This window comes from Eschrichtius robustus, chromosome 3, assembly GCF_028021215.1.
Source record: "Eschrichtius robustus isolate mEscRob2 chromosome 3, mEscRob2.pri, whole genome shotgun sequence".
Taxonomy (NCBI): domain Eukaryota; kingdom Metazoa; phylum Chordata; class Mammalia; order Artiodactyla; family Eschrichtiidae; genus Eschrichtius; species Eschrichtius robustus.
Genome location: NC_090826.1, coordinates 96,000,806 through 96,025,829, shown reverse-complemented (window position 1 = coordinate 96,025,829; position 25,024 = coordinate 96,000,806). Strand labels below are relative to the sequence as shown.

The 25,024-nt window shown below is 38.2% G+C and overlaps 1 protein-coding gene across 1 annotated transcript in view; it reads right to left on the bottom strand.

Moving 5' to 3' along the window:
- Positions 1 to 772: 772 nt before the first annotated feature.
- Positions 773 to 25,024, bottom strand: part of GPSM2 (G protein signaling modulator 2) — a 65,808-nt gene continuing 41,556 nt past the window's right edge. Inside the window, exons 11-15 of the mRNA XM_068540421.1 lie at positions 19,361 to 19,431; positions 14,809 to 14,985; positions 12,353 to 12,512; positions 11,231 to 11,448; positions 773 to 1,589 (exon numbers count right to left, since the gene is read on the bottom strand). Coding sequence (XP_068396522.1) covers positions 1,362 to 1,589; positions 11,231 to 11,448; positions 12,353 to 12,512; positions 14,809 to 14,985; positions 19,361 to 19,431 — 854 coding nt within the window. The 3' untranslated portion in view covers positions 773 to 1,361. The remainder of the gene's footprint in view (positions 1,590 to 11,230; positions 11,449 to 12,352; positions 12,513 to 14,808; positions 14,986 to 19,360; positions 19,432 to 25,024) is intronic.

The following is a 25,024-nucleotide window of genomic DNA, read 5'->3' as shown; positions in this document are numbered from 1 at the left end:
ATTTAAGTGCAGGTTTTAAAAGGATGCTAATCGAGGACATTATACCCTATATATAATACATAAAACATAATATAATCCAGGTGTTAGTACTTTTGACAAAATTTGTGTCTGATCTCAGAACCAAGAGTAATCTTTTTTTTTTTCCTCTGAGCCCTTAATGTGAGTCCAGATTGTGTAACTATCTTTCTTCTCATTTTTTAAAACATTGGCTATTTGTAGAAGTGCTTTTCACTGCCCATAAAAATCGCCTGGAGGATTTTTAGAAAGAACAAAGAAAGGCCCAGATCCCTAGATCCCATCCCAGCTGTGTAGAATCAGAAGCAACCAGAGGTGAATGAGTTGCCAACTTGTTCCAGGCATGGGCATTTGTATTATGCAATTCAGCCTTAGTCCAGGCCCAGCTCTGTCCCATCCTTGTTGACTTGCTTTTGCTAAACTTAATTTATGTCGTATTATGTCCCCTTGTAAACCACCTTCAGTTTCTGGGAAGAGGAGGGAAGGGGCTTAATGACAACTGAGGGCTTAACCTACGTCTTTCGTACTTAATTTTTGTGACCCAGGTTCTTGACAGAGTCACATGAGGGTTTTGGATTTTCTGACATTAGGTCCTAAAAAGTTTTACAACAGTATTTTGCAACAGAACATGCAATTTTAAACCATTTTATATAGATATATATACACACACACACACACACAAAATGTACATATATACATATCTGTACTTACATATGTATATATATAAAAATCATTTAAAATTACACAGAGGCCAAAACACGCTAAAGAAGTTTATTTTTAAGAGTTTCTTTTATAATGGTTTTGGCCTAAAATTATATTGAAAATAGAAATTTTTCTGAGTGGAAAAAAATCTAGATTTTTTAATAGACTATAATTTTTTACACATTGGTCAAGTATATTATTTTTATGAAATAATAGCATAATTTCTCACTACATTGGTATAAAAAGGAGCCATTGTCAATTAAGAGTAAAAAAAAAAAAAATCTACCTCAGCAAGAGGATTAAATCCTAGGCTAGATTCGTTTAACTTCCTACTTTACAAATACTAGGTAAAGGAATCTAACAAGTTGCTGAAGAACATAATCCCAAGCAGTAATCACAAAAGTTGATGATGCAGCACCTTTTAAGACACTTCTACCCTGAAACGAGTGTGCAGAGGAATGTTAATTAATACTACGCTATCAAAGGTTAAATATTTACATCATGCCAAAAACATTTTAAGCTTCAGTACAGTGCTATAATTTCTCCTTTGAAGGAAAAAAGTAATAGACTGAATTTTCCTGCAGTGTTCTGAAAGGAAATAAGGTCGCTTTAAAAAAGATATTCATAGTATACTAGTGGTTTGCTTATTTTTTTCCTGAATTTTCAAGTTCCAACAGAGCATTACTCTGCAAAAGGTCCTTCGGCCCAAATTCAGTGTCTCTGTTTTGATCTCTCTGTAAAAGAACTCTCTGTTCATCCATTCTTTTTGCTTGAGACCGTAAAATAAGGCTAAAAAAGTCCTCATCTGGTACTGTTGGTCCCTTTGTGGCAGCAGGGGGTGGAGCACATCTTTGATCATCTAATCTGGATCCCTAAAAATTTACAAGAGAGAGATTAAAATACAAATACTGCAGGGAAGGAGAACACCAAGGTATGTTATGTCTGACATTCACAACAAGAAAATGTAGCTTTAAACATTTACTGCCTCTTAGAAATTTACTCAATCTTTAGACCTGAAACCTAGTAAGATCTTTTCTTTGAAATGACTTATATAATCAGAGCATAACAAGTATTGTGTATAACAAGTATTATGAAGCCATAGCTTCATGGCTTTGGTAAGATTAGTTAAGATGCAAGGTCACCTATGTCCAAGATAACAGTTCAAGATTATAATCTTACTGTGATAGGCATCGCCAAATACAACGTACCAAATCCTTGGGAATATCATGTGAGGTACAGAAACCCTACATCACTACCTTATAAATACTGTCTTCGGCCAAGGGTCAGCAAACTATAACCCACTGCCCACTGTTTTTGTAAACAGTACTTTCATTTCAATACCACGCTTGTTTGTTTATGAACTGTGTATGGCTGTTTGCCTGCTACAAGGGCAGAGTTGAGCAGTTGCAACAAAGGCCATAGGGCCCCGAAAAGCCTAAAATATTTTCTCGCTGGCCCTTCACAGAAAAAGTTTGCCTACCCTCGTCTTAGGCAATAAAATCTGTTAGGGGAATAAATAACCCAGAGTGAATTTTTCCTTCAAGTTCTGACTTACAATTCTTATATTAGAAGTACGTTAGAAATGTTTTTGATCAAATGAAAGCACTTAAAAGTCTACAGGACAGTGTCTGGTATTGTAACTCAAGAATACGAGTAGGAATGTGATGGCTGACATCGGAGTGCCCCGTGTTGCTAGGCGCTGTGCACTAACACGCCCGAGCGTTTAACCCCGCCGCCCCGTGAGGGTGCCGGGGCTGCCCGGATTCCTAGTCAGCGCCATCCCACCCTCCACACACACCTGGTTCACTCTTCATCATCTCTCCCGTCACGATTCGTGGTCATTTCACTGTCCCCTAAGTTTATCCAACGCTCAGGCGCTTCAGTTCCTAGACCTCCCCTCCTCTGGTGTTTCATCCTTGCCCTCTGCCTTATCCATTAGCTCCCATGGTCAGAGGCCAGACACAGTCATTCTCAATAACTGCACAGTCTTTGAAATCATGATTTTAAAATATCTCATGTTGACCATGGACTCCTGTTTTTCCAGATCAGGCTCCCCAGTACTACCCCCAGTAAATCATTTTTTTAAAAGACTGAGGTAAAATAAATATAAAATTTACCATTTTAACCATTTTTAAGTGTACAGTTCAGTATCAGGTACATTCATATTGTTGTGCAATCATTACCACCATCCATCTCCAGAACTTTTTTCATCTTGCAAGACAAACTCTAAACCTATTAAACAACAACTCCCCACTCTCCCCTCTCTCCAGCCTCTGCAACCACCGTTCTACCTTGTCACTGTTAATTGGACCGCTCTAACTAGCTCACATGAGTGGCATCAGAGTATTTGTCCTCTTGTGACTGCATATTTCTCAGCATCCATGTTGCATTAAGGCTGAAAATATTCTACTGTGTATGTACACCATATTTTGTTTATGCATTCATCTGCTGATGGACACTTGGGTTGCTTCCACCTTTTGGCTGTTGTGAATAATGCTGCTATGAATATGGGTGTACAAATATCTGTTCACGTCCCTGCTTTCAATCATACCCAGAAGTGGGACTGCGTATGATAATTCTGTTTTTAACTTTTTGAGGAACTGCCATACTGTTTTCCATAGCAGCTGCACCATTTTATATTCCCACCTGCAGTGCACAAGGGTTCCAATTTCTCCATATCCACACCAGCATTTGCTATTTTCTGCATTTTTTGGTTTGTTTTGATAGCCATCTTAATGGGCGTGAGGTGGTGTCTCACTGTGGGTTTTTTTTTTTTTTTTTTTTAATTCGGTTGCACCAGGTCTTAGTCGTGGCATGTGAACTCTTAGTTGCGGCATGCATGGGGGATCTAGTTCCCTGACCAGGGATCGAACCGGGCCCCCTGCATTGGGAGCATGGAGTCTTATCCGCTGCGCCACCAGGGAAGTCCTTCATTGTGGTTTTGATCTGCATTTCTCTAATGATTTGTGACGTCAAGCGTCATTTCCTATAATTATTGGCCATTTGTATATCTTCTTTGGAGGAATATCTATTTGGGTTCTTTGCCCACTTCTGAATCAGGTTTTTTTGTTGTTGAGCTTTTGGAGTTCTCTATATTCTAGATTAATCTTTATGTTACATGATTTGCACATATTTTCTGTGGGTTGCCTTTTTGCTTTGTTGATGGTGTCCTTTGATCCATAAAAGTTTTAAGTTTTCATGAAGTCCAATTTGTCTTTTTTTTCTTTTGTTGCCTGTGCCTTTGGTGTCGTAACCCAGAAACCATAGCCAAATCCAAAGTCATGAAGCTTTCCCCTTACGTTTTCTTCTAAGAGCTTTATAGTTTTTTAGCACTTATATTTAGGTCTTTGATCCACTTTGAGTTAATTTTTGTATATGGTATTAGGTAAAGGTCCAACTTAATTCTTTTGTATGTGGATATCCTGTTTTCCCAGCATCAACTGTTGATAAGACTTCCACATTGAATGGTCTTGTCACCCTTGTTGAAAATTGTTTGACAGTATCTGAGAGTGTTTATTTCTGGGCTGTCTATTCAATTCCATTGGGTCTCATTATGCTGGTATCACACTTTTGATTACTGTAGCTTTGTGATAAATTTTGAAATCAGGAAGTGTGACTCCTCCAACTTTGTTCTTCTTGTTCAAGATTGTTTTGGCTATTTGGGTTTCCTTGAGATTCCATATGAATTTTAGGATGGATTTTTAACTTTTTGTAAAAAAGCATCACTGAAATTTTTGATAGGGATTGCATTAAATATGTAGATCACACTCTGGGTGGTACTGACTTTTAAAAAAAAATTTTCATTTTATTAAATAACTGTCAGACCAGTATACTGGTCTGACCATTCCTTCACACTATCCCACAAATGAGGAGTGATGGGATTATGTCAGGTGTCAAAACAGTATTGACTTTTTAACAATCTTAAGTCTTCCAGTGGGAGGGACTTATGTCATATTTAATTTCTTTCAGAAATATTTTGTAGTTTTCACTGTACAAGTCTTTCACCTTCTTGGTTAATTCCTAAGTATTTTATTCTCTTTGATGCTATTGTAAGTGGAACTGTTTTCTTAATTTCCTTTATGGACTGTTCATTATTAGTGTATAGAAATGCAACTGATTTTGGATGTTGATCTTGTAACTTTCCTTCTTAGTTCTAATAGATTTGTGGTGAAATCTTTAGGATTTTCTACATATAAGACCCTGTCATCTCCAAACAGATCATTTTACTTCTTTTCCAATTTGGCTGCCTTCTGTTTCTTTTCCTTGCCAAACTGGCTAGAACTTCCAGTACTATGTTGACTATAAGTGGCAAAGTGGGCATCCATGTCTTGTTCCTGATCTTAAAAGCTTTCAGTCTTTTACCACTGAGTATGATGATAGCTGTGTATGTGGTTCATAAATGATTTTTATTATGTCATGGTAGTTTCCTACTATTCCTGGTTTGCTTTTTATCATGAAGATGTGTTGAATTTTGTCAAGTGACTTTTCTGCATCAACTGAGATGATTGTGCTTTTTTCCTTCATTCTATTAATGTGGTACATTACATTGATTGATTTCCACATGTTGAACCATCTTTGCATTCCAGGAATAAATCCCATCAGGTTATGGCATATAATCCTTTTAATATGCCACTGGCTTCTGGTTGCTAGTATTTTGTTGCTAATTTTTGCATCTATATTCAAAAAGGATATTGGTCTGTAGTTTTCTTATAAAGTCTTAACTGGCTTTGGTATCAGGGCAATATTTGCCTCATAGAATGACTGAGGAATAGGAAATGTTCCCTTTTTTTCAATTTTTGGAATTGGTGTTCTTTAAATATTTGGTAGAATTCACCCGTGAAGCCATCAAGTCCAGGGCTTTTCTTTTGTCAGGAGGTTTTTAATTACTGATACAATCTCCTTATGAATTATGGGTCTATCTTCTATTTCTTCATGGTTCATTCTTGGTTTTATGTTTCTAGTTATTTGCCCATTTCATCTAGATTATCCAGCTTGTTGGCATACAGTCATTCATAGCATTCTCCTATAATTCTTTTTATTTCTGTAGAATCAGTAGTAATGTCCCTGCTTTCATTTCTAATTTTAGTAATTTGAACCTTCTCTTTTTCTTAGTATAGCTAAAAGTTTGTCAATTTTGTTAATCTTTTCAAAGAACCACCTTTTGATTTTGTTGATTTTCTCTGTTTTTTCCTGTTCTCTGTTGTATCTGTCTCTGCTCTAATCTTTATTATTCCTTCCTTCTGCTAGTTTTAAGCTTAGTTTGTTGTTCTTTTTCTAGTTCCTTAAGTTGTAAAGTTAGGCTGTTGATCTGAGATCTTTCTTTTTTAATGTAAGCATTTACAGCTATAAATTTTCCTGGGCACCACCTTCACTGCATCCCGTAAGTTTTGGTAAATTGTGTTTTCATTTTCATTAGTCTCTAGGTTTTTTGTTTTTGTTTTTTTTAATATTTATTTATTTAGGCTGCACTGCGTCTTAGTTGCGGCACACAGGATCTTCCTCGTGGCATGCGGGATCTTTAGTTGTATCATGTGGACACTTGGTTGTGTGCTGGTGGGCTCTTAGTTGTGGCATGCGGACTTCTTAGTTGCATCACGTGGACACTTAGTTGCAGCATGCATGGGGGGATCTAGTTCCCTGATCAGAGATCGAACCCAGGCCCCCTGCATTGCGAGTGTGGAGTTTTACCCACTGGATCACTAGGGAAGTCCCTAGGTATTTTCTAATTTCCCTTTTAATTTCTTCTTTGACCCACTGGTTGTTTAACTTCTACAAATTTGTGAATTTTCCAATTTTTCCTTCTGTTGCTTCTAACTTCATCCTATTTTGGTTGGAGAAGATACTTTGTATGATATCTTAAGATATCTGTTGAGACTTAATTTGTGGCCTAACGTATGGTCTGTCCTGGAGAGTGTCTCATATACATGTAAGAATGTGTATTCTGTTCTGTTGTGTATTATTCCAATCTGTTAGATGTAGTTGGTTTATCGTGTTGTTGTCCTCTGTTTTCTTTCTTATCTTCTGCTTGGTTGTCCTACCCAATAATGAGAGTGGGGATTGAAGTCTTCAACTATTATTGTAAAAACTCCATTTCTCCCTTCAGTTCTGTCAATTTTTGCTTTATATATGTTGATGGTGTGTTATTAGGTTAAGTAACTTCAGCATTTCTTGAATCCACTGAGACCATTGCCACTTTTCACTTTCACACCTTCCCTTACGTCCCTTCTTAGACACAGTCCAGGTTCCAAAATCTGTTACTAAAAGCACTTCCTGACATTGCTCTCCCCCTCTATCCTATTCTCCTGGCAATACAAAGCTTGATTAAATCTCTCTCTCTGCCTCCTTAAGCAGCTGGTTATGACTGGAGAAAATATACAACTGCACTGACCAGCCTTAGTTCCATGACTGTGAACCTCAGCACAGCTCAGCAACCCTATTTTCCCTGGTCAGCATGCTTTTAGTTTCTCCAAGTCAACTATACGCCACTTCCTTTTTTTTTTTTCATAATTACTGTGCTCCAACCTCAATCTCTGCTAAATGGCTCTATTTTTCATTCATTCACTCATTCATTCATTCATTTATTCATTTATTTATTCTTTTGGCTGCGTCAGGTCTTAGTTGCAGCACACAGGATCTTTTGTTGCAGTGTGCAGGCTTCTCTCTAGTTGTGGCAGCGTGTGGGCACTGTAGTTGCACATGGGCTCTCTAGTTCTGGCATGTGGGCTTAGTTGCCCCTTGGCATGTGGGATCTTTGTTCCCTGACCAGGGATCGAACCCGCATCCCCTGCATTGGAAGGCAGATTCTTAACCACTGGACCACCAAGGAAGTCCCTCTATTTCTTTTTTTTTTTTTTTTTTTTAAATTAAGTATACTTGATTTACAATGTTGTGTTAGTTTCTGGTGTACAGCAAAGTGATTCAGTTATACATATTTTCTTTTTCATATTTTTTTCCATTATGGTTTATTACAATATACTGAATACAGTTCACTGCTATACAGTAGAACCTTGTTGGTTATCTATTTTATATATAGTAGTGTGTATATGTTAATTCCAAATTCCTAATTTATCCCTCCCCCTGTCCCCTTTCCTCCCCTTGGTAACCATAAGTTTGTTTTCTATGTCTGTGAGTCTGTTTCTGTTTCATAGATAAGTTCATTTGTATCACGTTTTAGATTCCACATATAAGTGATATCATATGGTATTTGTCTTTCTCTGACTTACTTCACTTAGTATGATAATCTCCAGGTCCATCCATGTTGCTTCAAATGGCATTATTCCATTCTTTTTTATGGCTGAGTAGTATTCCATTGTATTTATGTACCACATCTTCTTTATCCATTCATCTGTCAGTCAATGGACATTTAGGTTGTTTCCATGTCTTGGCTGTTGTAAATGGTGCTGCTATGAACGTAGGGGTGCATGTATCTTTTCAAATTAGAGTTTTCTCCAGATATATGCCCAGGAGTGGAATTGCAGGATAATAGGGTAACTCTATTTTTAGTTTTTAGTTTTTTGTTTGTTTTAATTGAAGTATAGTTGGTTTACAGTGTTGTGCCTCTTTGCCCATTTTTGAATTGAATTGTCTTTTTTTTTTTTTTTTTTGGCTGTGTCAGGTCTTCGTTGCTGCATCGGGCTTTCTCTAGTTGTGGCGAGTGGGGGCTAACGCTTCGTTGTGGTGCGTGGGCTTCTCATTGTGGTGGCTTCTCTTATTGAGGACCATGGGTTCTAGGTGCGCAGGCTTCAGTAGTCGCAGCACGTGGGCTCTAGTAGCTGTGCTACTAGTTGCAGCACGCAGGCTTCATTAGCTGTGGCGTGTGGGCTCAGTAGTTGTGGCTCATGGGCTCTAGAGCGCAGGCTCAGTAGTTGTGGCACACGGGCTTAGTTGCTCTGCGGCATGTGGGATCTTCATGGACCAGGGATCGAACCCGTGTCCCCTGCATTGACAGGCGGATTCTTAACCACTGTGCCACCAGGGAAGTCCTATTTTCAGTTTTTTAAGGAAACTCCATACTGTTCTCCATAGTGGCTTTACCAATTTACATTCCTACTAACAGCGTAGGAGGGTTCCCTTTTCTCCACACCCTCTCTAGTATTTATTATTTGTAGACTCTTTCTTTGATGATGGGATTCTGACCTGTGTGAGGCAATACCTCACTGTAGTTTTGATTTGCATTTCTCTAATAATTAGCCATGTTGAGTATCTTTTCTTGTGCCTCTTGGCCTCTGTATGTCTTCTTTGGAGAAATGTCTGTTTAGGTCTTCTGCCTTAAATAGCTCTACTTCTTACTTTGCTAAGAAAATAAAAGCAACCAGAGATAATTCCTACTTGCTTCTACCTCCAAATCTGTACACATATACTCTGTTTTCCTTCTCACCTATGCAAAAACTGTTCTTTATCCTATACTCTTCTGCATCACTGGTTCCCCTCTCTATGTGATCATTCCATCAGCAAACATGCTGTATATTAACTCTCAAAATAAGAAAAAAACCCACCTATATCCTATAACCCCCTCCAACTAATGATTCATTTCTTTGCCTTCCTTTTTTTCTGTGTACTATCTATCTCCCCTTTTACATTTCCAATTTTCTCAACCCACTCAGTCCTTTGCCCCGTCATGCCACTAAAACAGTATCTTTCACAATTATAAATGTTGCTGTATCTAGTAGGCTCAGCCATCATCTTACTTAGCTTCTTAACAGCATCTGACACAGACGAACATTCCTTAAACACTTTCTTCACCTGGCTTCTACCACACTCTCCAAGTTTTCTTCCAAATCTCTGGCTGATTTCCTGCTTCAGTGGTTCATCTTCCTTTATCCAATTAGTGGTTTTCCAGTGCCCAGGGCTTAGTCTTCCTATTTCCTTATCTATTCTTTAGGTAATCTCTTTCCCAGGGCTTTAATACCAGCTATATGCTGATGACTCCTAAAGTTACTTCCCTCTGGGGCTCCAGGTTTTTTTTTTAATAGTGCCTATTCCACTTGAATGTCTAATTAGGTTTCCCACATTTACATATCTAAAGTAAAACTCTTGCTTTCCTCCCCAAACCTGTCTCTCCTCTGGTCTTCTCCATTTCAGTAAATGGTACCATCCATTTACTCAGTTATTCAAGCCAAGAAGGTAGGAATCATCCTTGATTCTCTTTCTCATACCCTCCATCCAGTTTATTAACAGGTCTTGCCAACCAACCATAATTTCAAGTTATATCCCTATTCTGACCACTTATCATCACTGCTCTCACCATGCTAGTCCAAGTCACCAATAGTTTTTGCCTTATTTACCACATTAGTTTCCTAGCTGGTTTTCCTACTAACAAACACCCTTTGCCACTACATTCTTTCAACGATGGTCAGGATGATCTCCCAGAACCCTCCAATGCCTTCCTATCACATCTGGAACACAAGACCTCATCATGGCCTACAAGAGCCTATATGATCTAGGCACTGATCACTTCTCCATCCTCATCCTGTAGCACTTTCCTCTACCCTTTACTCACTCTACACCAGTCACACTACACTGGCCACCTTGCCATTCCTTGAACCTGCTAAGCTTCTATATCCAAGAGGGGACTTGCTGTCTCTGCGTGGAACGCTCTTCCAGTAAATATGCACATGGCTGACTGCTTTACCTCATTCAGGTCTGTGTTCAAGTGTCAACCCAGAAAGGTCTTGCCTAACCACCACGTCTAAAACAGACACTCCATCAACCACCACCACCACCACCACCCCTGGTTACCCATTACCTCTTTATCTATCTATCTTGCTTTAATTTTCTTTATAGCAAGTATCAGTACCTGACATATACTACCTATCTATGTATCTATACACACACACACACTCTTATTCAATGTCTCTCACGCTAAAATGTAGGATACTTTAAAAAGCAGTGTATCCCCAATATCTAGAATAGTGCCCAGAACATAAAAGGTGTCTGGTAATATTTTGATTGAACGAATGAGAGATCATCATCTCATCTTTTTATGAATGAGAAAACTGAGACATAGAACACAGAACTAGGGTTAGGCACAGGAAATGTCTCTTTTTAGTGAAAATAAGCATTATTTTTCTCATGGTCCTGTCCAAGCCATTTGAGATATTTCTTAACCACTTTGGTTAATAATTATTAAAACAGCTAAAATATGAAAGCTATCTCAATATATACATTTCTCCCAAATGGTAAACTGTCTAGAAAGGGCCCCAGCTAGACTCTCTCCATGTTAATACTGGTTGCTCCTGATGCTATTCCTAAAATTCAGAAGAGGGGCTCTTCCTGTAGTCTCTACTACAGCTCAGAGGGAGTCATCAGCAACATCCCACCTCACCAGCCAAAAGGAACACAAAATAAGAAGCAATCATAAGGGAGCTACAATGTCTGATGGATCCCTGAATAATCAACTTATTGCCTTTCTAATAACAAAATGAGCTTTTCCCAATTTAGAATCGTAATACTGCCAAAGCTCTCAACAACATCTGAGCTATATATACGGAATGACAAAAATATGCAGACATACTTGACATTTTACAAGGATGTCAAAGAAGTCTTCATCAGCCTCTTTGTTGTCATTAGTCATCAGGTGGCCAAGTACTGACTGATTGTTGTTTTGTGTCAGACGAAGCCCAGGCAAATTACTGAAACTGGCTCTCTGATCATCCAAACGGCGGCTCTGTGAGCTGGCAAGAAGGTCTAAAAACTCATCTGTGTTGGGGGATACCATGGAAACAGATGGTGCTATGAATAGAGGAAAAAAAATCCAAAAATAATAAAGTTATTTAAGCATATTTATTATATACATACAATTTCTTTCTGCCTTATTCACTCCCAACACCCTTTCTGCCCTCCTGCTTTAGCTCTGTCACTGAGTCACTGATAGGCTGGGGCCAGACTAGATGGGTGGGGAGGGAAGAATGAATCCCAGAGTACTTCAGATGGTCCACTTGGAGGTAATTCGGACTTGACTATATTTCCCTTTATCTAGTGCCACCCAATATGTAACTTTATAAGATACGGGGCTAGATTTCAGAAGGTAACTAAATTGTTTTTCTCACATACTTTCTTAGACCAGGATGAATGGACAGTATTTTTATCCCATGCCCTGGATAGGACATTCAGCTAACTAAACTTAGAGTTAAGTGCTGCTGGCAAGTCTTGGTCTATGGGGGAGGAAGTCTTTTGGTAGCTGAAATAGAAAATTTTAAGTAACCTATTTTAGATCTTTCGAAGGCTCAGGCAAGCCTTAGCTTCAGCCATAGCCATAGGTTCCTCTTCAGTCTGTCTTGGCTTTTCTTTTTTAATCCACATATGAAGTATCTGCATTTTACATGTAATCATAAGGTATGTGTAACTATAATTTTTTCCTCATTATTTTTATTTTTTTTAAGTTAGATTTTTTTTCCCCAGCCCCTAGGAAACTTGGGAGGCAGTATGATATAGTTTGTAGAAAGTGCACTGGGCTAGAAATACAGATAAACTTAGGGGAACTGAAACAAAACCTTGTTTGAAACTGTACAAACACCAGCATTTCAGATATACCTTGATTCAGGCTCCTTTACTGTACCTCCTGAATTCTCAGAAATAAATCACAAGAATATCAAAGGGAACTATTCAAATCTCAGGAGAAGCACAGATAGCTTACTTTCTAGCATCATTCTGGGGGGAGTGGCAGAAGCTGCTGTTGAAGCTGATCCGGAGTTCTGTTCTTTTAAGCAGCACCTCTGATCGTCCATCCGATTGCTTTGAAATCGGCTCAATAGGTCAAAGAACCCTTCATCTCCAATAGTATCTGCACTGATTTTCTAAAATATTGAGAGAAAACCTAAATATTTCAGCATTATCCTTAGATCATCAGTGAAACACTATCATATATACCTCAAATGTGAATGGTAAACGATGAAGATTAAATATAAAAAATTGACATTTTCTTTATACAAGATGCCAACCACTTGGTAATAAAGAGTTATTTCAATCCAACTAACAAAAAGCATTTCTAGTTATTTTTTAATCCTTGTATTCCTAAAGCTAAATAAATGTACCTCAGACTTAGGGGAACTGCTACAGATACTGAATGAATTATGCAAATATCAGTGATACAGGCATGTACCCCAGGTTCAAAGTTCAGTTCTAAGATTCTACAACAGAACGTAAGTAAACTAATCTTTCTAAGAACTGATAAACTAAGTAAGAAGGCATGTATATTTTCCTGGCATAGTGATTTCTAAGGTCTTTTATTGTATTTAAAGATTTGAAGATTCTGAAAAAATATAAACTTCAAATAAATGAATATTTGAGACAGAGGGGTACCAGTTATACTTTATTTGGAAAGCTTCAAAACTAAAATAACTAATGTTTAATAAAAGTAATTATTTTACTTTTCATAATGATAGTATTATAATAGAAGTACATATATACAAACTGTTACGAGCCTTGGGAGAAGGGTGTAACTAATTCTTAAGTGAAACAGCAGAAACTTATGTGATATTTGAGTTGGTTCCTGGAGAGTGAATAAGCATTTGCAGGGTAGAGATGTTTCACACTGATTAATACGCAATTCCAAAGCTTTGTAGTGTTTAGGGGATAATGAACTGAAGGGTATGCAGGGGTGGTGAAAAGGGGAGGGGAAGAAGAGGCCAACACAAGGACCTCTGTATGACATGCTAACAAGTTAAGACTTATCCTATGTGATGATGTAAGAGAAACACTGGTAATAGCCAATTTTAAGCGGTTTTGTACAGAAACAGAACTGGCCGTTCCAACTGATTGCAAGGGTTAATAATGCAAGGAAAGGGGTCAGTTCAGGTGCCTATTCCAGAAATCTGGGTAAGAGATAAAGCAGTACATTAAGAACTAAGACATAGTAGCAGAGATTTTTTTTAAAGGTGGGGGGAGGGTGGTCAGGGCAGATCTGAGTGATACAGGGATTAACTGGATATGGTCAGTGAAGGAGAGGGAGTCTAGAATGACACCCGCATTCCTAGCTTGGGTGACAGTGTAGTATACATGGCAGACCTTTAACTGAAGTAAGGAAAACAGGAGGGCTTGAGACAGCACAATTTTTAACATGTCAAGCTTGAGGTTTGGGAATAAGTACGTACATAAGCTATAGTCAACTGCCTTAATCACTAACAAAAAGACTTTTTCCTAGGGGCAAAAAGCCTCTAATTAAAAATTCTGAATATCAAAAGACAGGCTCCAAAAATACATTTTTGGTTGGGCTAAGTGGGCTTAGTTAAGACCTCAAACCTTGAACAAAGATATGCCTTCCAGATCTACAAAAATATTCCTGGACCATTTTTATATACCCCATAATGTTTCCTTTTGTTAGTCATACATGTGTAAGAAACATGTAAAAAACTGATAAAAACCAAGGCAAAGGACACTACAAGGGTGCAGATACAAAAAAAAAAAAAAAAATGCTGACAACAGGACCAATAGAAATTTCTGTTAAAAAATAAAAGGCTAACAATTTTTTCAGAGGTTCTCAACTGCTTGAAAAATGAACTTGATAATTTGAAGTATCTTCTTTGTAATTTATTTTGATCTTTTTATCAGAGTGTAGGGTAGCCAGAGATACCCCTGATACTTACCGGTAAACCCATGGTATTTTTCAACTTCTAAATATTTTTTTATATTTAATAATCTGATTTCTATGCTCACTTTTCAACAAAATCGTTTTTAACTCTATAATTTTAATAATAGAAATAAATAGAAATTGATGCATGCAGACACTCTTCATTTCAAATTAGTATTTAAAACTCCTTGAACATCTGAATTTAATTTGTTCTGACTTCTAGGCTGAGTGGAGGACATTTTCACTGGGAGACACTCTGGTGAAATGAAGGTGGTATTTTTGCAAACAACAGTGACTTAAAACACAAAGAAATAATTACTGCCCAAAGTAGTGGAGCAACTTATCTATGAATGGAGTAATTATAGTTTCTAGCTTTGAAGAACACAGAAAAGATAGGAAAATACAGAAGACTTCTTTGAATGACAAAGATATTTTATACTGAATATCTAAAAATATATTACAAAAATCCAGTATGAATATAAAAAACTCAAAACACGATACTCAAAAACTTATTTTAAACATACCCTTTGAGAATCTGAAATTCGGTGATCAATGGAATTACTGGCATCTTGAAGAACTTTAGTGGAGGAATTAGTTTTGTATTTTTTCCCCTTCAATCTGTTGACAAAGAGGAGCTTTGCAGAAGGTTTGGCAATAAGAGGTTTTTGTTTAGCAAGAATTTCACTGTTCCAGTTTTGTACCTACAAAATTATAAATGGAAAGCAGGACATGAAAAAAAGAACACCAAAGCTATATATAACCTGCCATTTAGTAATTAGGGGTGGGGAGGGGGGTGAGTGGCTTAGATCTCTTAATAAATTCCTTTTTGCCAGTATATCTCACTGTTTTCTTTTTTAATTAATTAATTAATTAATTATCTTTGGCTGCAAAGATAATTTGGGTCTTCATTGCTATGTGCGGGTCTAGTTGTGGCGAGCGGGGGCTATTCTTCGTTGTGGTGCGCGGGCTTCTCATTGCGGTGGCTTCTCTTGTTGCAGAGCATGGGCTCTAGGTACATGCTTCAGTAGTTGTGGCACGCGGGCTCAGCAGTTGTGGCTCACGGGCTTAGTTGCTCTGTGGCATGTGGGATCTTCCCAGACCAGGGCTCGAACCCGTGTCCCCTGCATTGGCAGGCGGATTCTTAACCACTGCACCACCAGGAAAGTCCCTAACTCACTGTTTTCAACAGCTTGTACCGAATGTGTGTGTGATGGATTTCTCATTATCAAAATATTAAAATGGAGGTTGTTAAAAACCTAAGAAAAGGGCTTCCCTGGTGGCGCAGTGGTTGAGAATCTGCCTGCCAATGCAGGGGACACGGGTTCGAGCCCTGGTCTGGGAAGATCCCACATGCCACGGAGCAACTGGGCCCGTGAACCACAACTACTGAGCCTGTGCGTCTGGAGCCTATGCTCCGCAACAAGAGAGGCCGCGATAGTGAGAGGCCCGTGCACCGCGATGAAGAATGGCCCCCACTCGCCGCAACTAGAGAAAGCCCTCGCACAGAAACGAAGACCCAACACAGCCAAAAATAAATTAAAAAAAAAAAAAAAAAAAAAAACCTAAGAAAACAAAGTTTGCGAAAAGTCCATAAAAATAAAATTTAAATGGTCAGAGAAGAAGCCAAAGTTTTATTCTTGATATGAGTTACTTAGAAATCTGTTACAACTGGAAATTTTGGATGTATGTAGAATTTATAACCCTAAAAAATAACATCTAAAACTTACACAGCAGTAGTAATCTTTTGTTGATAAAATTGTACTGAACTCTTTGACTTTATTATGACTTCCAAACAGGAAGTTAGGGACTTCCCTGTTGGTCCAGTGGTTAAGAATCCATCTTCCAATGCAGGGGACATGGGTTTGATCCCTGGTCAGGGAACTAAGATCCCACATGCCGCAGGGCAACTAAGCCCGCACGCTGCAACTACTGAGCACACAGGCCACAACTAGAGAGCCCATGCGCCACAACGAGGAGCCCATATGCCTCACCTAAGACCCAAGGCAGCCAAAAATAAAACAAATAAATATTTATTAAGAGGTAAAAAAAAAAAATCACAAAGAACTAATTCCACTTAAACATATTTTAAATTAGACATAAAGCTTTATCATCATTAGGCTCTTGGAAAATTACAGGGTTGAATCTGGTCAGCTTCTCATGGAATTTACTGTTGGTACCACTACAGATGCACCAAATTAATTTTGCTGCTTATTACTAGTTTCCTACCTACTAGAAAAACGAAGGAGATCTAAATTGACTTAAGTTTTTTGTGTTCCGTTTTTTTTTTTTTTAAATAATCTATAGATTTAAGGATTTGAGAACCACTCACCAATATAAGAGGTAAATATATGGGGGGGAATCATAAAGCCCTTCAGAAGTTAACCAGAAGTTTTTTTAAAACTCTGTAACTATTCAATGAATTTTTTATATTAATTTTAGGATATCCACAGTTGCACAGCTGTCCTAATAATCTAACTTTAGTCCATTTTCATCATTCAAAAAAGAAACCCTGTACCATTAATTTAAAAAAAACCCTGTACCGTCATCCCAGACACCCCAGCCTTAGGCAACCATTAACATATTTGTCTCCAAAATTTGCCTAACATTGTTTCATATACAACAGGTGGTCTATTGTGACTGACTTCTTTTACTGGGGATAATGCTTTTGACTTTCATCTATGTTATAGCATAGATCAGCACTTCGTTACATTTTACATTTTACTGACAAATAATATTCCACTATCTACATAAGTCAGATTTTATTATCTGTTAATAAATAGATTTGTCCATTCATCAGTTAGTGGACATTTGGGCCGTCTCCACATTTTGGCTATTATGAAAAATACTGCTATATAAACATTCATGTACAAGTTTTTGTGTGGATGTATGTTTTTATTTCTCTTGGCTGGGAGGAATTGCTGGATCATATGGCAACTCTATGTTTAACCATTTGAGGAATCACCAGACTCTTTTCTATACCTACCAGCAGTATATGACTTTTCCAGTTTCTGTACATCCTCACCAAACACTTGTTTTTATCTGTCTTTTTTATCATAGCCAATCTAGTAGGTATGAAGTGGTATCTTACGGTTTTGATTTGCTTATCTCTGATGGCTAATGGTGATTGCACATATTTCCATGGCTTATTAGCTATTTGTATGTGATCTGTGGAGAAATGCCTATTCAAATTCCTTGCCTATTTTTAATTGCATTTTTTATTGTTGACTTGTAAGAGTTCTTTATATATTCTGAATGCAAGTCCCTCATCAGACATGTGATTTACAGATATTTTCTCCCATCCTGTGGGTTGTATTCTTACTTTCTCAATGGTATCCCTTAAAGAACAAAAGTTTTTAATTTTTATAAAGATCAATTTATCTGCAAAAAAAAAAAAAAAGACAAAAAAAAAAACCAACTCTGTAACTGGAATAAAAAAATATTGGGGCTTCCCTGGTGGTGCAGTGGTTAAGAATCCGCCTGCCAATGCAGGGGACACGGGTTCGAGTGCTGGTTCGGGAAGATCCCACATGCCACAGAACAACAAAGTCTGTGCGCTACAACTACTGAGCCTGCGCTCTAGAGCCGGCACTCCGCAACAAGGGAGGCCACCGCAATGAGAAGCCAGTGCACCGCAGCAAAGAGTGGCCCCCACTCGCCTCAACTAGAGAAAAGCCAGGGTGCAGCAACAGAGACCCAGTACAGCCAAAAATAAATAAATAAAAAAACAAAACAGGGGCTTCCCTGGTGGCGCAGTGGTTGAGAGTCTGCCTGCCAGTGCAGGGGACACGGGTTCGAGCCCTGGTCTGGGAAGATCCCACATGCCGCGGAGCAACTAGGCCCGTGAGCCACAATTACTGAGCCTGCGCGTCTGGAGCCTGTGCTCCGTAACAAGAGAGGCCACGATAATGAGAGGCCTGCGCACCGCGATGAAGAGTGGACCCCACTTGCCACAACTAGAGAAAGCCCTCACACAGAAACGAAGACCCAACACAGCCAAAAATAAATAAATTAATTAATTTAAAAAAAAACAAAAAAAAAACAAAACAAAACCAGAGCCTTTAAAAAAAAAAAAAAAAATTGGATATTAGTTCAAATCAGATGTTGGTGTCATGAAGACTACTTACACAAAAAATGTCAATATTAAAAAATAATATGCCTATTATAATAGGGCAGAAGAATACTTCATTACATGGAAAGATGTTGATATATTACTGTGTATTATAAAATAGTATCTATAATATGATATTCATATGAAAATGCAAGACGAATAAATACAAAAACATTAATTTTGGTTACTACTGGGAGGTGGGATTACTGATAATTTTAATTTCCTTGTTGGAAGTTTCCAAAGTTACTACAATAAACACATTTTGTAAAAAGTGTTTCAAGAAATACACCATAAAGGAGTAAGAGCATACCTTAACAATGTAAAATTAAGATAAATGGAGGTGGAAGAAAGCAGCCTAGATTTGTTCTTCAATAACCTTTTTTCCAATTATAAAGTCCCTTCTCTGTTACTTAAAAAAAAAAAAACCTAGAGAAGATGCATCTTGAACAGAGTTGTTTCTTTGTTAGTTAAAAAAACTGCTTTTCAAAAATGCAGCTAAAAAAACTAACTTGATCATACGTGTCATTAATCTTGCCAATAATGTTGCTGTTATTTAGTTGAAAAAAGCTTCCTAATCCTTTTCTGATTTTCCTGTTCTTCTTTTAATTAAAAAAACAAAGTAATGCATGTACATGGTAAAATAGTAAAATATTCAAACAGTTCAAAATAGTATATAGTGTTTCTCTTAACCCAGACAGCAATTCTTTTCCCAGAGGTAATTGCTACTAGCAAGTTTCTTATATATTCTTACAGAAATGTCTTATGCATCTACAAAGGATATATATGCATAAAACTTTTCTTAAACAGATGGCAGCATACTGTACACATTCTTTTTGCATTGTACTCGATTCTTTTCAAAGGAAAATGTTAAAGTGATACCCATATATGACAAGACTTATTTAAATTATTTAAATTAAAAGTTGCTAAAATATTTTGTTATAACAGTTCAAGAAATAAAAACTGCCAACCTTTTCTGGTGTTAACTTCATAAGTTCCATGTTTTCCATACTGTGTCGGCGTCCAAACTTGGGGCGTGCACCTTTGTAAAAAAAAGTTAATTTAAGTAAGCCAGGGAGCCCTTAAGACTGAAAATTCAGCATCACTGTGTTATTCAAATTTAAAGTCTGCTACAAAAACCCACATGGAAGGAGGAAACATGTATTCTTTCAAGAATAATAATTTTCCACACCAACTAAATTAAAATATACACTCCCTCTAAAACGTTTTGATGTAAGGAAGTTAACGTTTTGGTTGGAAACTAACTTTGGTTACTAACTACCCCTTAATTTAGAAGAGGCATTTTTATAATAACTGGTTTTATGTGATACACACAGTCTCCTAAAAACAACCCAAACAAACTGTAGAGAGGTTTAAGTAAGTAGAAACATAAGGAAAACCTAAGGCCTTCAAATTTGAGGTAAGAACCGAAATAACATCCCCAATACTATATTATTATTCTTCTGAGTAACCCGTTTCCATTTTAAGATCTCATTAGATGACAAATTTACTGCTAGTCAGGAAAAAAGTTAAATAAAAAGATCTTCAAAATATTTTTTCAAAAAGTTATCATTAAATATGAAGAATTTTCATATCCATTCAGTCTTTAATATTTTAAAAGGCATAATATAAGAAATACATGATACCTGATAGCCAGCTTAAGAAATAAACCACAGTGGGGTGGTGAGGGGTGCATTCAAGATGGCGGAGGAGTAAGACGTGGAGATCACCTTCCTCCCCACAAATACATCGAAACTACATCTACATGTGGAACAACTACAGAACACCTACTGAACGTTGGCAGAAGACCTAAGACTTCCCAAAAGGCAAGAAACTCCCCATGTACTTGGGTAGGGCAAAAGAAAAAAGGAAAAACAGAGACAAAAGAATAGGGATGGGACCTGCACCAATGGGAGGGAGCTGTGAAGGAGGAAAGGTTTCCACACAGTAAGAAGCCCCTTCGCGGGCAGAGACTGCGGGTGGCAGAGGGGGGAAGCTTCAAGCTTCTCCACGGAGGAGAGCGCAGCAACGGGTGCAGAGGGCAAAGCAGAGAGATTCCCGCACAGAGGGTCAGTGCCAACCAGCACTCACCAGCCCGAGAGGCTTGTCTGCTCACCCGCCGGGGTGGGCGGGGGCTGGGGCTTCGGAGGTTGGATCCCAGGGAGAGGACTGGGGTTGGCTGCGTGAACACAGCCTGAAGGGGGCTAGTGCGCCACAGCTAGCCGGGAGAGAGTCCGGGAAAAAGTCTGGACCTGCCTAAGAGGCAAGAGACCATTGTTTTGGGGTGTGCGAGGAGAGGGGATTCAGAGCACCACCTAAACGAGCTCCAGAGACGGGTGCCAGCCGCGGCTATCACCATGGACAGCAGAGATGGGCATGAGATGCTAAGGCTGCTGCTGCAGCCACCAAGAGGCCTGTGTGCAAGCACAGGTCACTATCCACACCTCCCCTCCCGAGAACCTGTGCAGCCCGCCACTGCCAGGGTCCCGGGATCGAGAGACAACTTCCCCAGGAGAACACACGGCGCGCCTTAGGCTGCTGCAACGTCATGCTGGCCTCTGCCGCCGCAGGCTCGCCCCGCATCCGTACCCCTCCCTCCCGCCCTGGCCTGAGTGAGCCAGAGCCCCCGAATCAGCTGCTCCTTTAACCCTGTCCTGTCTGAGCAAAGAACAGATGCCCTCAAGTGACCTACAGGCAGAGGCGGGGCCAAATCCAAACTGAACCCCAGGAGCTGTGCGCACAAAGAAGAGAAAGGGAATTTTCTCTGTGCAGCCTCAGGAGCAGCGGATTAAATCTCCAGAGTCAACATGATGTACCCTGCATCTGTGGAATACCTGAATACGCAACAAATCATCCCAAAATTGAGGAGGTGGACTTTGGGAGCAACTGTAGACTTGGGGTTCGCTTTCTGTATCTAATTTGTTTCTGGTTTTATGTTTATCTTAGTTTACTATTTAGAGCTTATTATCATTGGCAATTTATTGATTTGGTTGCTCTCTTCCTTTTTTTATTTTATATATATATATATATTTTTTTTTTTTTTTTTTCCTTTTTCCTTTTTCTCTTTTTCTGAGTGTGTATGTGTATGCTTCTTTGTGTGATTTTGTCTGTATAGCTTTGCTTTTCCCATTTGTCCTAGGGTTCTGATTGTGTGTTTTGTTTCGGGTTTTTTTTAGTATAGTTTTTAGAGCTTGTTATCATTGTTGGATTTGTTTTTTGGTTTGGTTGCTCTCTTCATTTTTTTTTAAATTACTTTTTTATTTTTAATAAATTTTTTCTATTTTAATAACTTTATTTTCTTTCTTTATTTTTTCTTTCTTTCTTTTTCTCCCTTTTCTTCTGAGCCATGTGGCTGACAGAGTCTTGGTGCTCTGGCCGGGTGTCAGGCCTGAGCCTCTGAGGTGGGAGAGCCGAGTTCAGGACATTGGTCCACCAGAGACCTCCCGGCCCCACGTAATATCAAATGGTGAAAGCTCTCCCACAGATCTCCATCTCAACACTAAGACCCAGCTCCACTCAACGACCAGCAAGCTACAGTGCTGGACACACTATGCCAAACAACTAGCAAGACAGGAACACAACCCCACCCATTAGCAGAGAGACTGCCTAAAATCATAATAAGGTCACAGACACCCCAAAACACACCACCGGACACGGTCCTGCCCACGAGAAACACAAGATCCAGTCTCACTGACAAGAACACAGGCACCAGTCCCCTCCACCAGGAAGCCTACACAACCCACTGAACAAACCCTACCCACTGGGAGCAGACACCAAAAACAATGGGAACTACGAACCTGCAGCCTGCGAAATGGAGACCCCAAACACAGTAAGTTAAGCAAAATGAGAAGACAAAAAAACACACAGCAGGTGAAGGAGCAAGGCAAAAACCCACCAGACCAAACAAATGAAGAGGAAATAGGCAGTCTACCTGAAAAAGAATTCAGAGTAATGATAGTAAAGATGATCCAAAATCTTGGAAATAGAATGGAGAAAATACAAGAAATGTTTAACAAGGACATAGAAGAACTAAAGAGCAAATAAACAATGATGAACAACACAATAAATGAAATTAAAAATTCTCTAGAAGGAATCAATAGCAGAATAACTGAGGAAGAAGAACAGATAAGTGACCTGGAAGATAAAATAGTGGAAATAACTACCGCAGAGCAGAGTAAAGAAAAAAGAATGAAAATAATTGAGGACAGTCTCAGAGACCTCTGGGACAACATTAAACGCACCAACATTCGAATTATAGGGGTCCCAGAAGAAGAAGAGAAAAAAAAGAGACTGAGAAAATATTTCAAGAGATTATAGTTGAAAATTTCCCTAACATGACAAAGGAAATAATCAAGTCCAGGAAGCACAGAGAGTCCCACACAGGATAAATCCAAGGAGAAACACGCCAAGACACATATTAATCAAACTATCAAAAATTAAAAACGAAGAAAAACTATTAAAAGCAGCAAGGGAAAAGCAACAATTAACATACAAGGGAATCCCCATAAGGTTAACAGCTGATCTTTCAGCAGAAACTCTGAAAGCCAGAAGGGAATGGCAGGACATATTTAAAGTGATGAAAGGGAAAAACCTACAACCAAGATTACTCTATCCAGTAAGGATCTCATTCAGATTTGATGGAGAAATTAAAACCTTTACAGACAAGCAAAAGCTAAGAGAATTCAGCACAACCAAACCAGCTCTACAACAAATGCTAAAGGAACTTCTCTAGGCAGGAAACACAACACAAGGAAAAGACTTACAATTAAAAACCCAAAACAATTAAGAAAATGGTAATAGGAACATACATATCGATAACTATCTTAAATATAAATGGATTAAATTCTCCAACCAAAAGACATAGACTGGCTGAATGGATACAAAAACAAGACCTGTACATATGTTGTCTACAAGAGACCCACTTCAGACCTAGGGACACATACAGACTGAAAGTGAGGGGATGGAAAAAGATATTCCATGCAAATGGAAATCAAAAGAAAGCTGGAGTAGCAATTCTCACGTCAGACAAAATACACTTTAAAATGAAGACTATTACAAGAGACAAAGAAGGACACAACATAATGATCAAGGAATCAATCCAAGAAGAAGATATAACAGTTGTAAATATTTATGCACCCAACACAGGAGCCCCTCAATACATAAGGTAAATGCTAACAGCCATTAAAGGGGAAATTGACAGTAACACAATCATAGTAGGGGACTTTAACACTTCACTTTCACCAATGGACAGATCGTCCAAAATGAAAATAAATAAGGAAACACAAGCTTTAAAAGATACATTAAACAAGATGGACTTAATTGATATTTATAGGACATTCAATCCAAAAACAGATTACACTTTCTTCTCAAGTGCTCATGGAACATTCTCCAGGATAGATCATATCTTGGGTCACAAATCAAGCCTTGGTAAATTTAAGAAAATTGAAATCATATCAAGTATCTTTTCTGACCACAACTCTATGAGACTAGATATCAATTAGAGGAAAAAATCTGTAAAAAATACAAACACATGAAGGCTAAACAATACATTACTAAATAACCAAGAGATCACTGAAGCAATCAAAGAGGAAATCAAAAAATACCTAGAAACAAATGACAATGAAAACACGATGACCCAAAACATATGGGATGCAGCCAAAGCAGTTCTAACAGGGAAGTTTATAGCAATACAATCCTACTCAAGAAACAATAAACATCTCAAATAAACAACCTAACCTTACAGCTAAAGCAATTAGAGACAGAACAAAAAAACCCCGAAGTTAGCAGAAGGAAAGAATCATAAAGATCAGATCAGAAATAAATGAAAAAGAAATGAAGCAAACAATAGCAAAGATCAACAAAACTAAAAGCTGGTTCTTTGAGAAGATAAACAAAACTGATAAGCCATTAGCCAGACTCATCAAGAAAAAAAGGGAGAAAACTCAAATCAATAGAATTAGAAATGAAAAAGAAGTAGCAACTGACACCACAGAAATACAAAGGATCATGAGAGATTACTACAAGCAACTCTATGCCAATAAAATGGACAACCTGGAAGAAATGGACAAATTCTTAGAAAAGCACAACTTCCCGAGACTGAACCAGGAAGAAACAGAAAATATAAACAGACCAATCACAAGCACTGAAATTGAAACTGTGATTAAAAATCTTCCAACAAAAAAAAGCCCAGGACCAGATGGCTTCTATCAAACATTTAGAGAAGAGCTAACACCTATCCTTCTCAAACTCTTCCAAAATATAGCAGAGGGAGGAACACTCCCAAACTCATTCTATGAGGCCACCATCACCCTGATACCAAAACCAGACAAAGATACCATAAAAAAACTACAGGCCAATATCACTGATGAACACAGATGCAAAAATCCTCAACAAAATACTAGCAAACAGAATCCAACAGCACATTAAAAGGATCATACACCATGATCAAGTGGGGTGTATCCCAGGAATGCAAGGATTCTTCAATATACGCAAATCAATCAATGGGGTAAACCATATTAACAATTTGAAGGAGAAAAACCATATGATCATCTCAATAGATGCAGAAAAAGCTTTTGACAAAATTCAACACCCATATATGATAAAAACCCTCCAGAAAGTAGGCATAAAGAGAACTT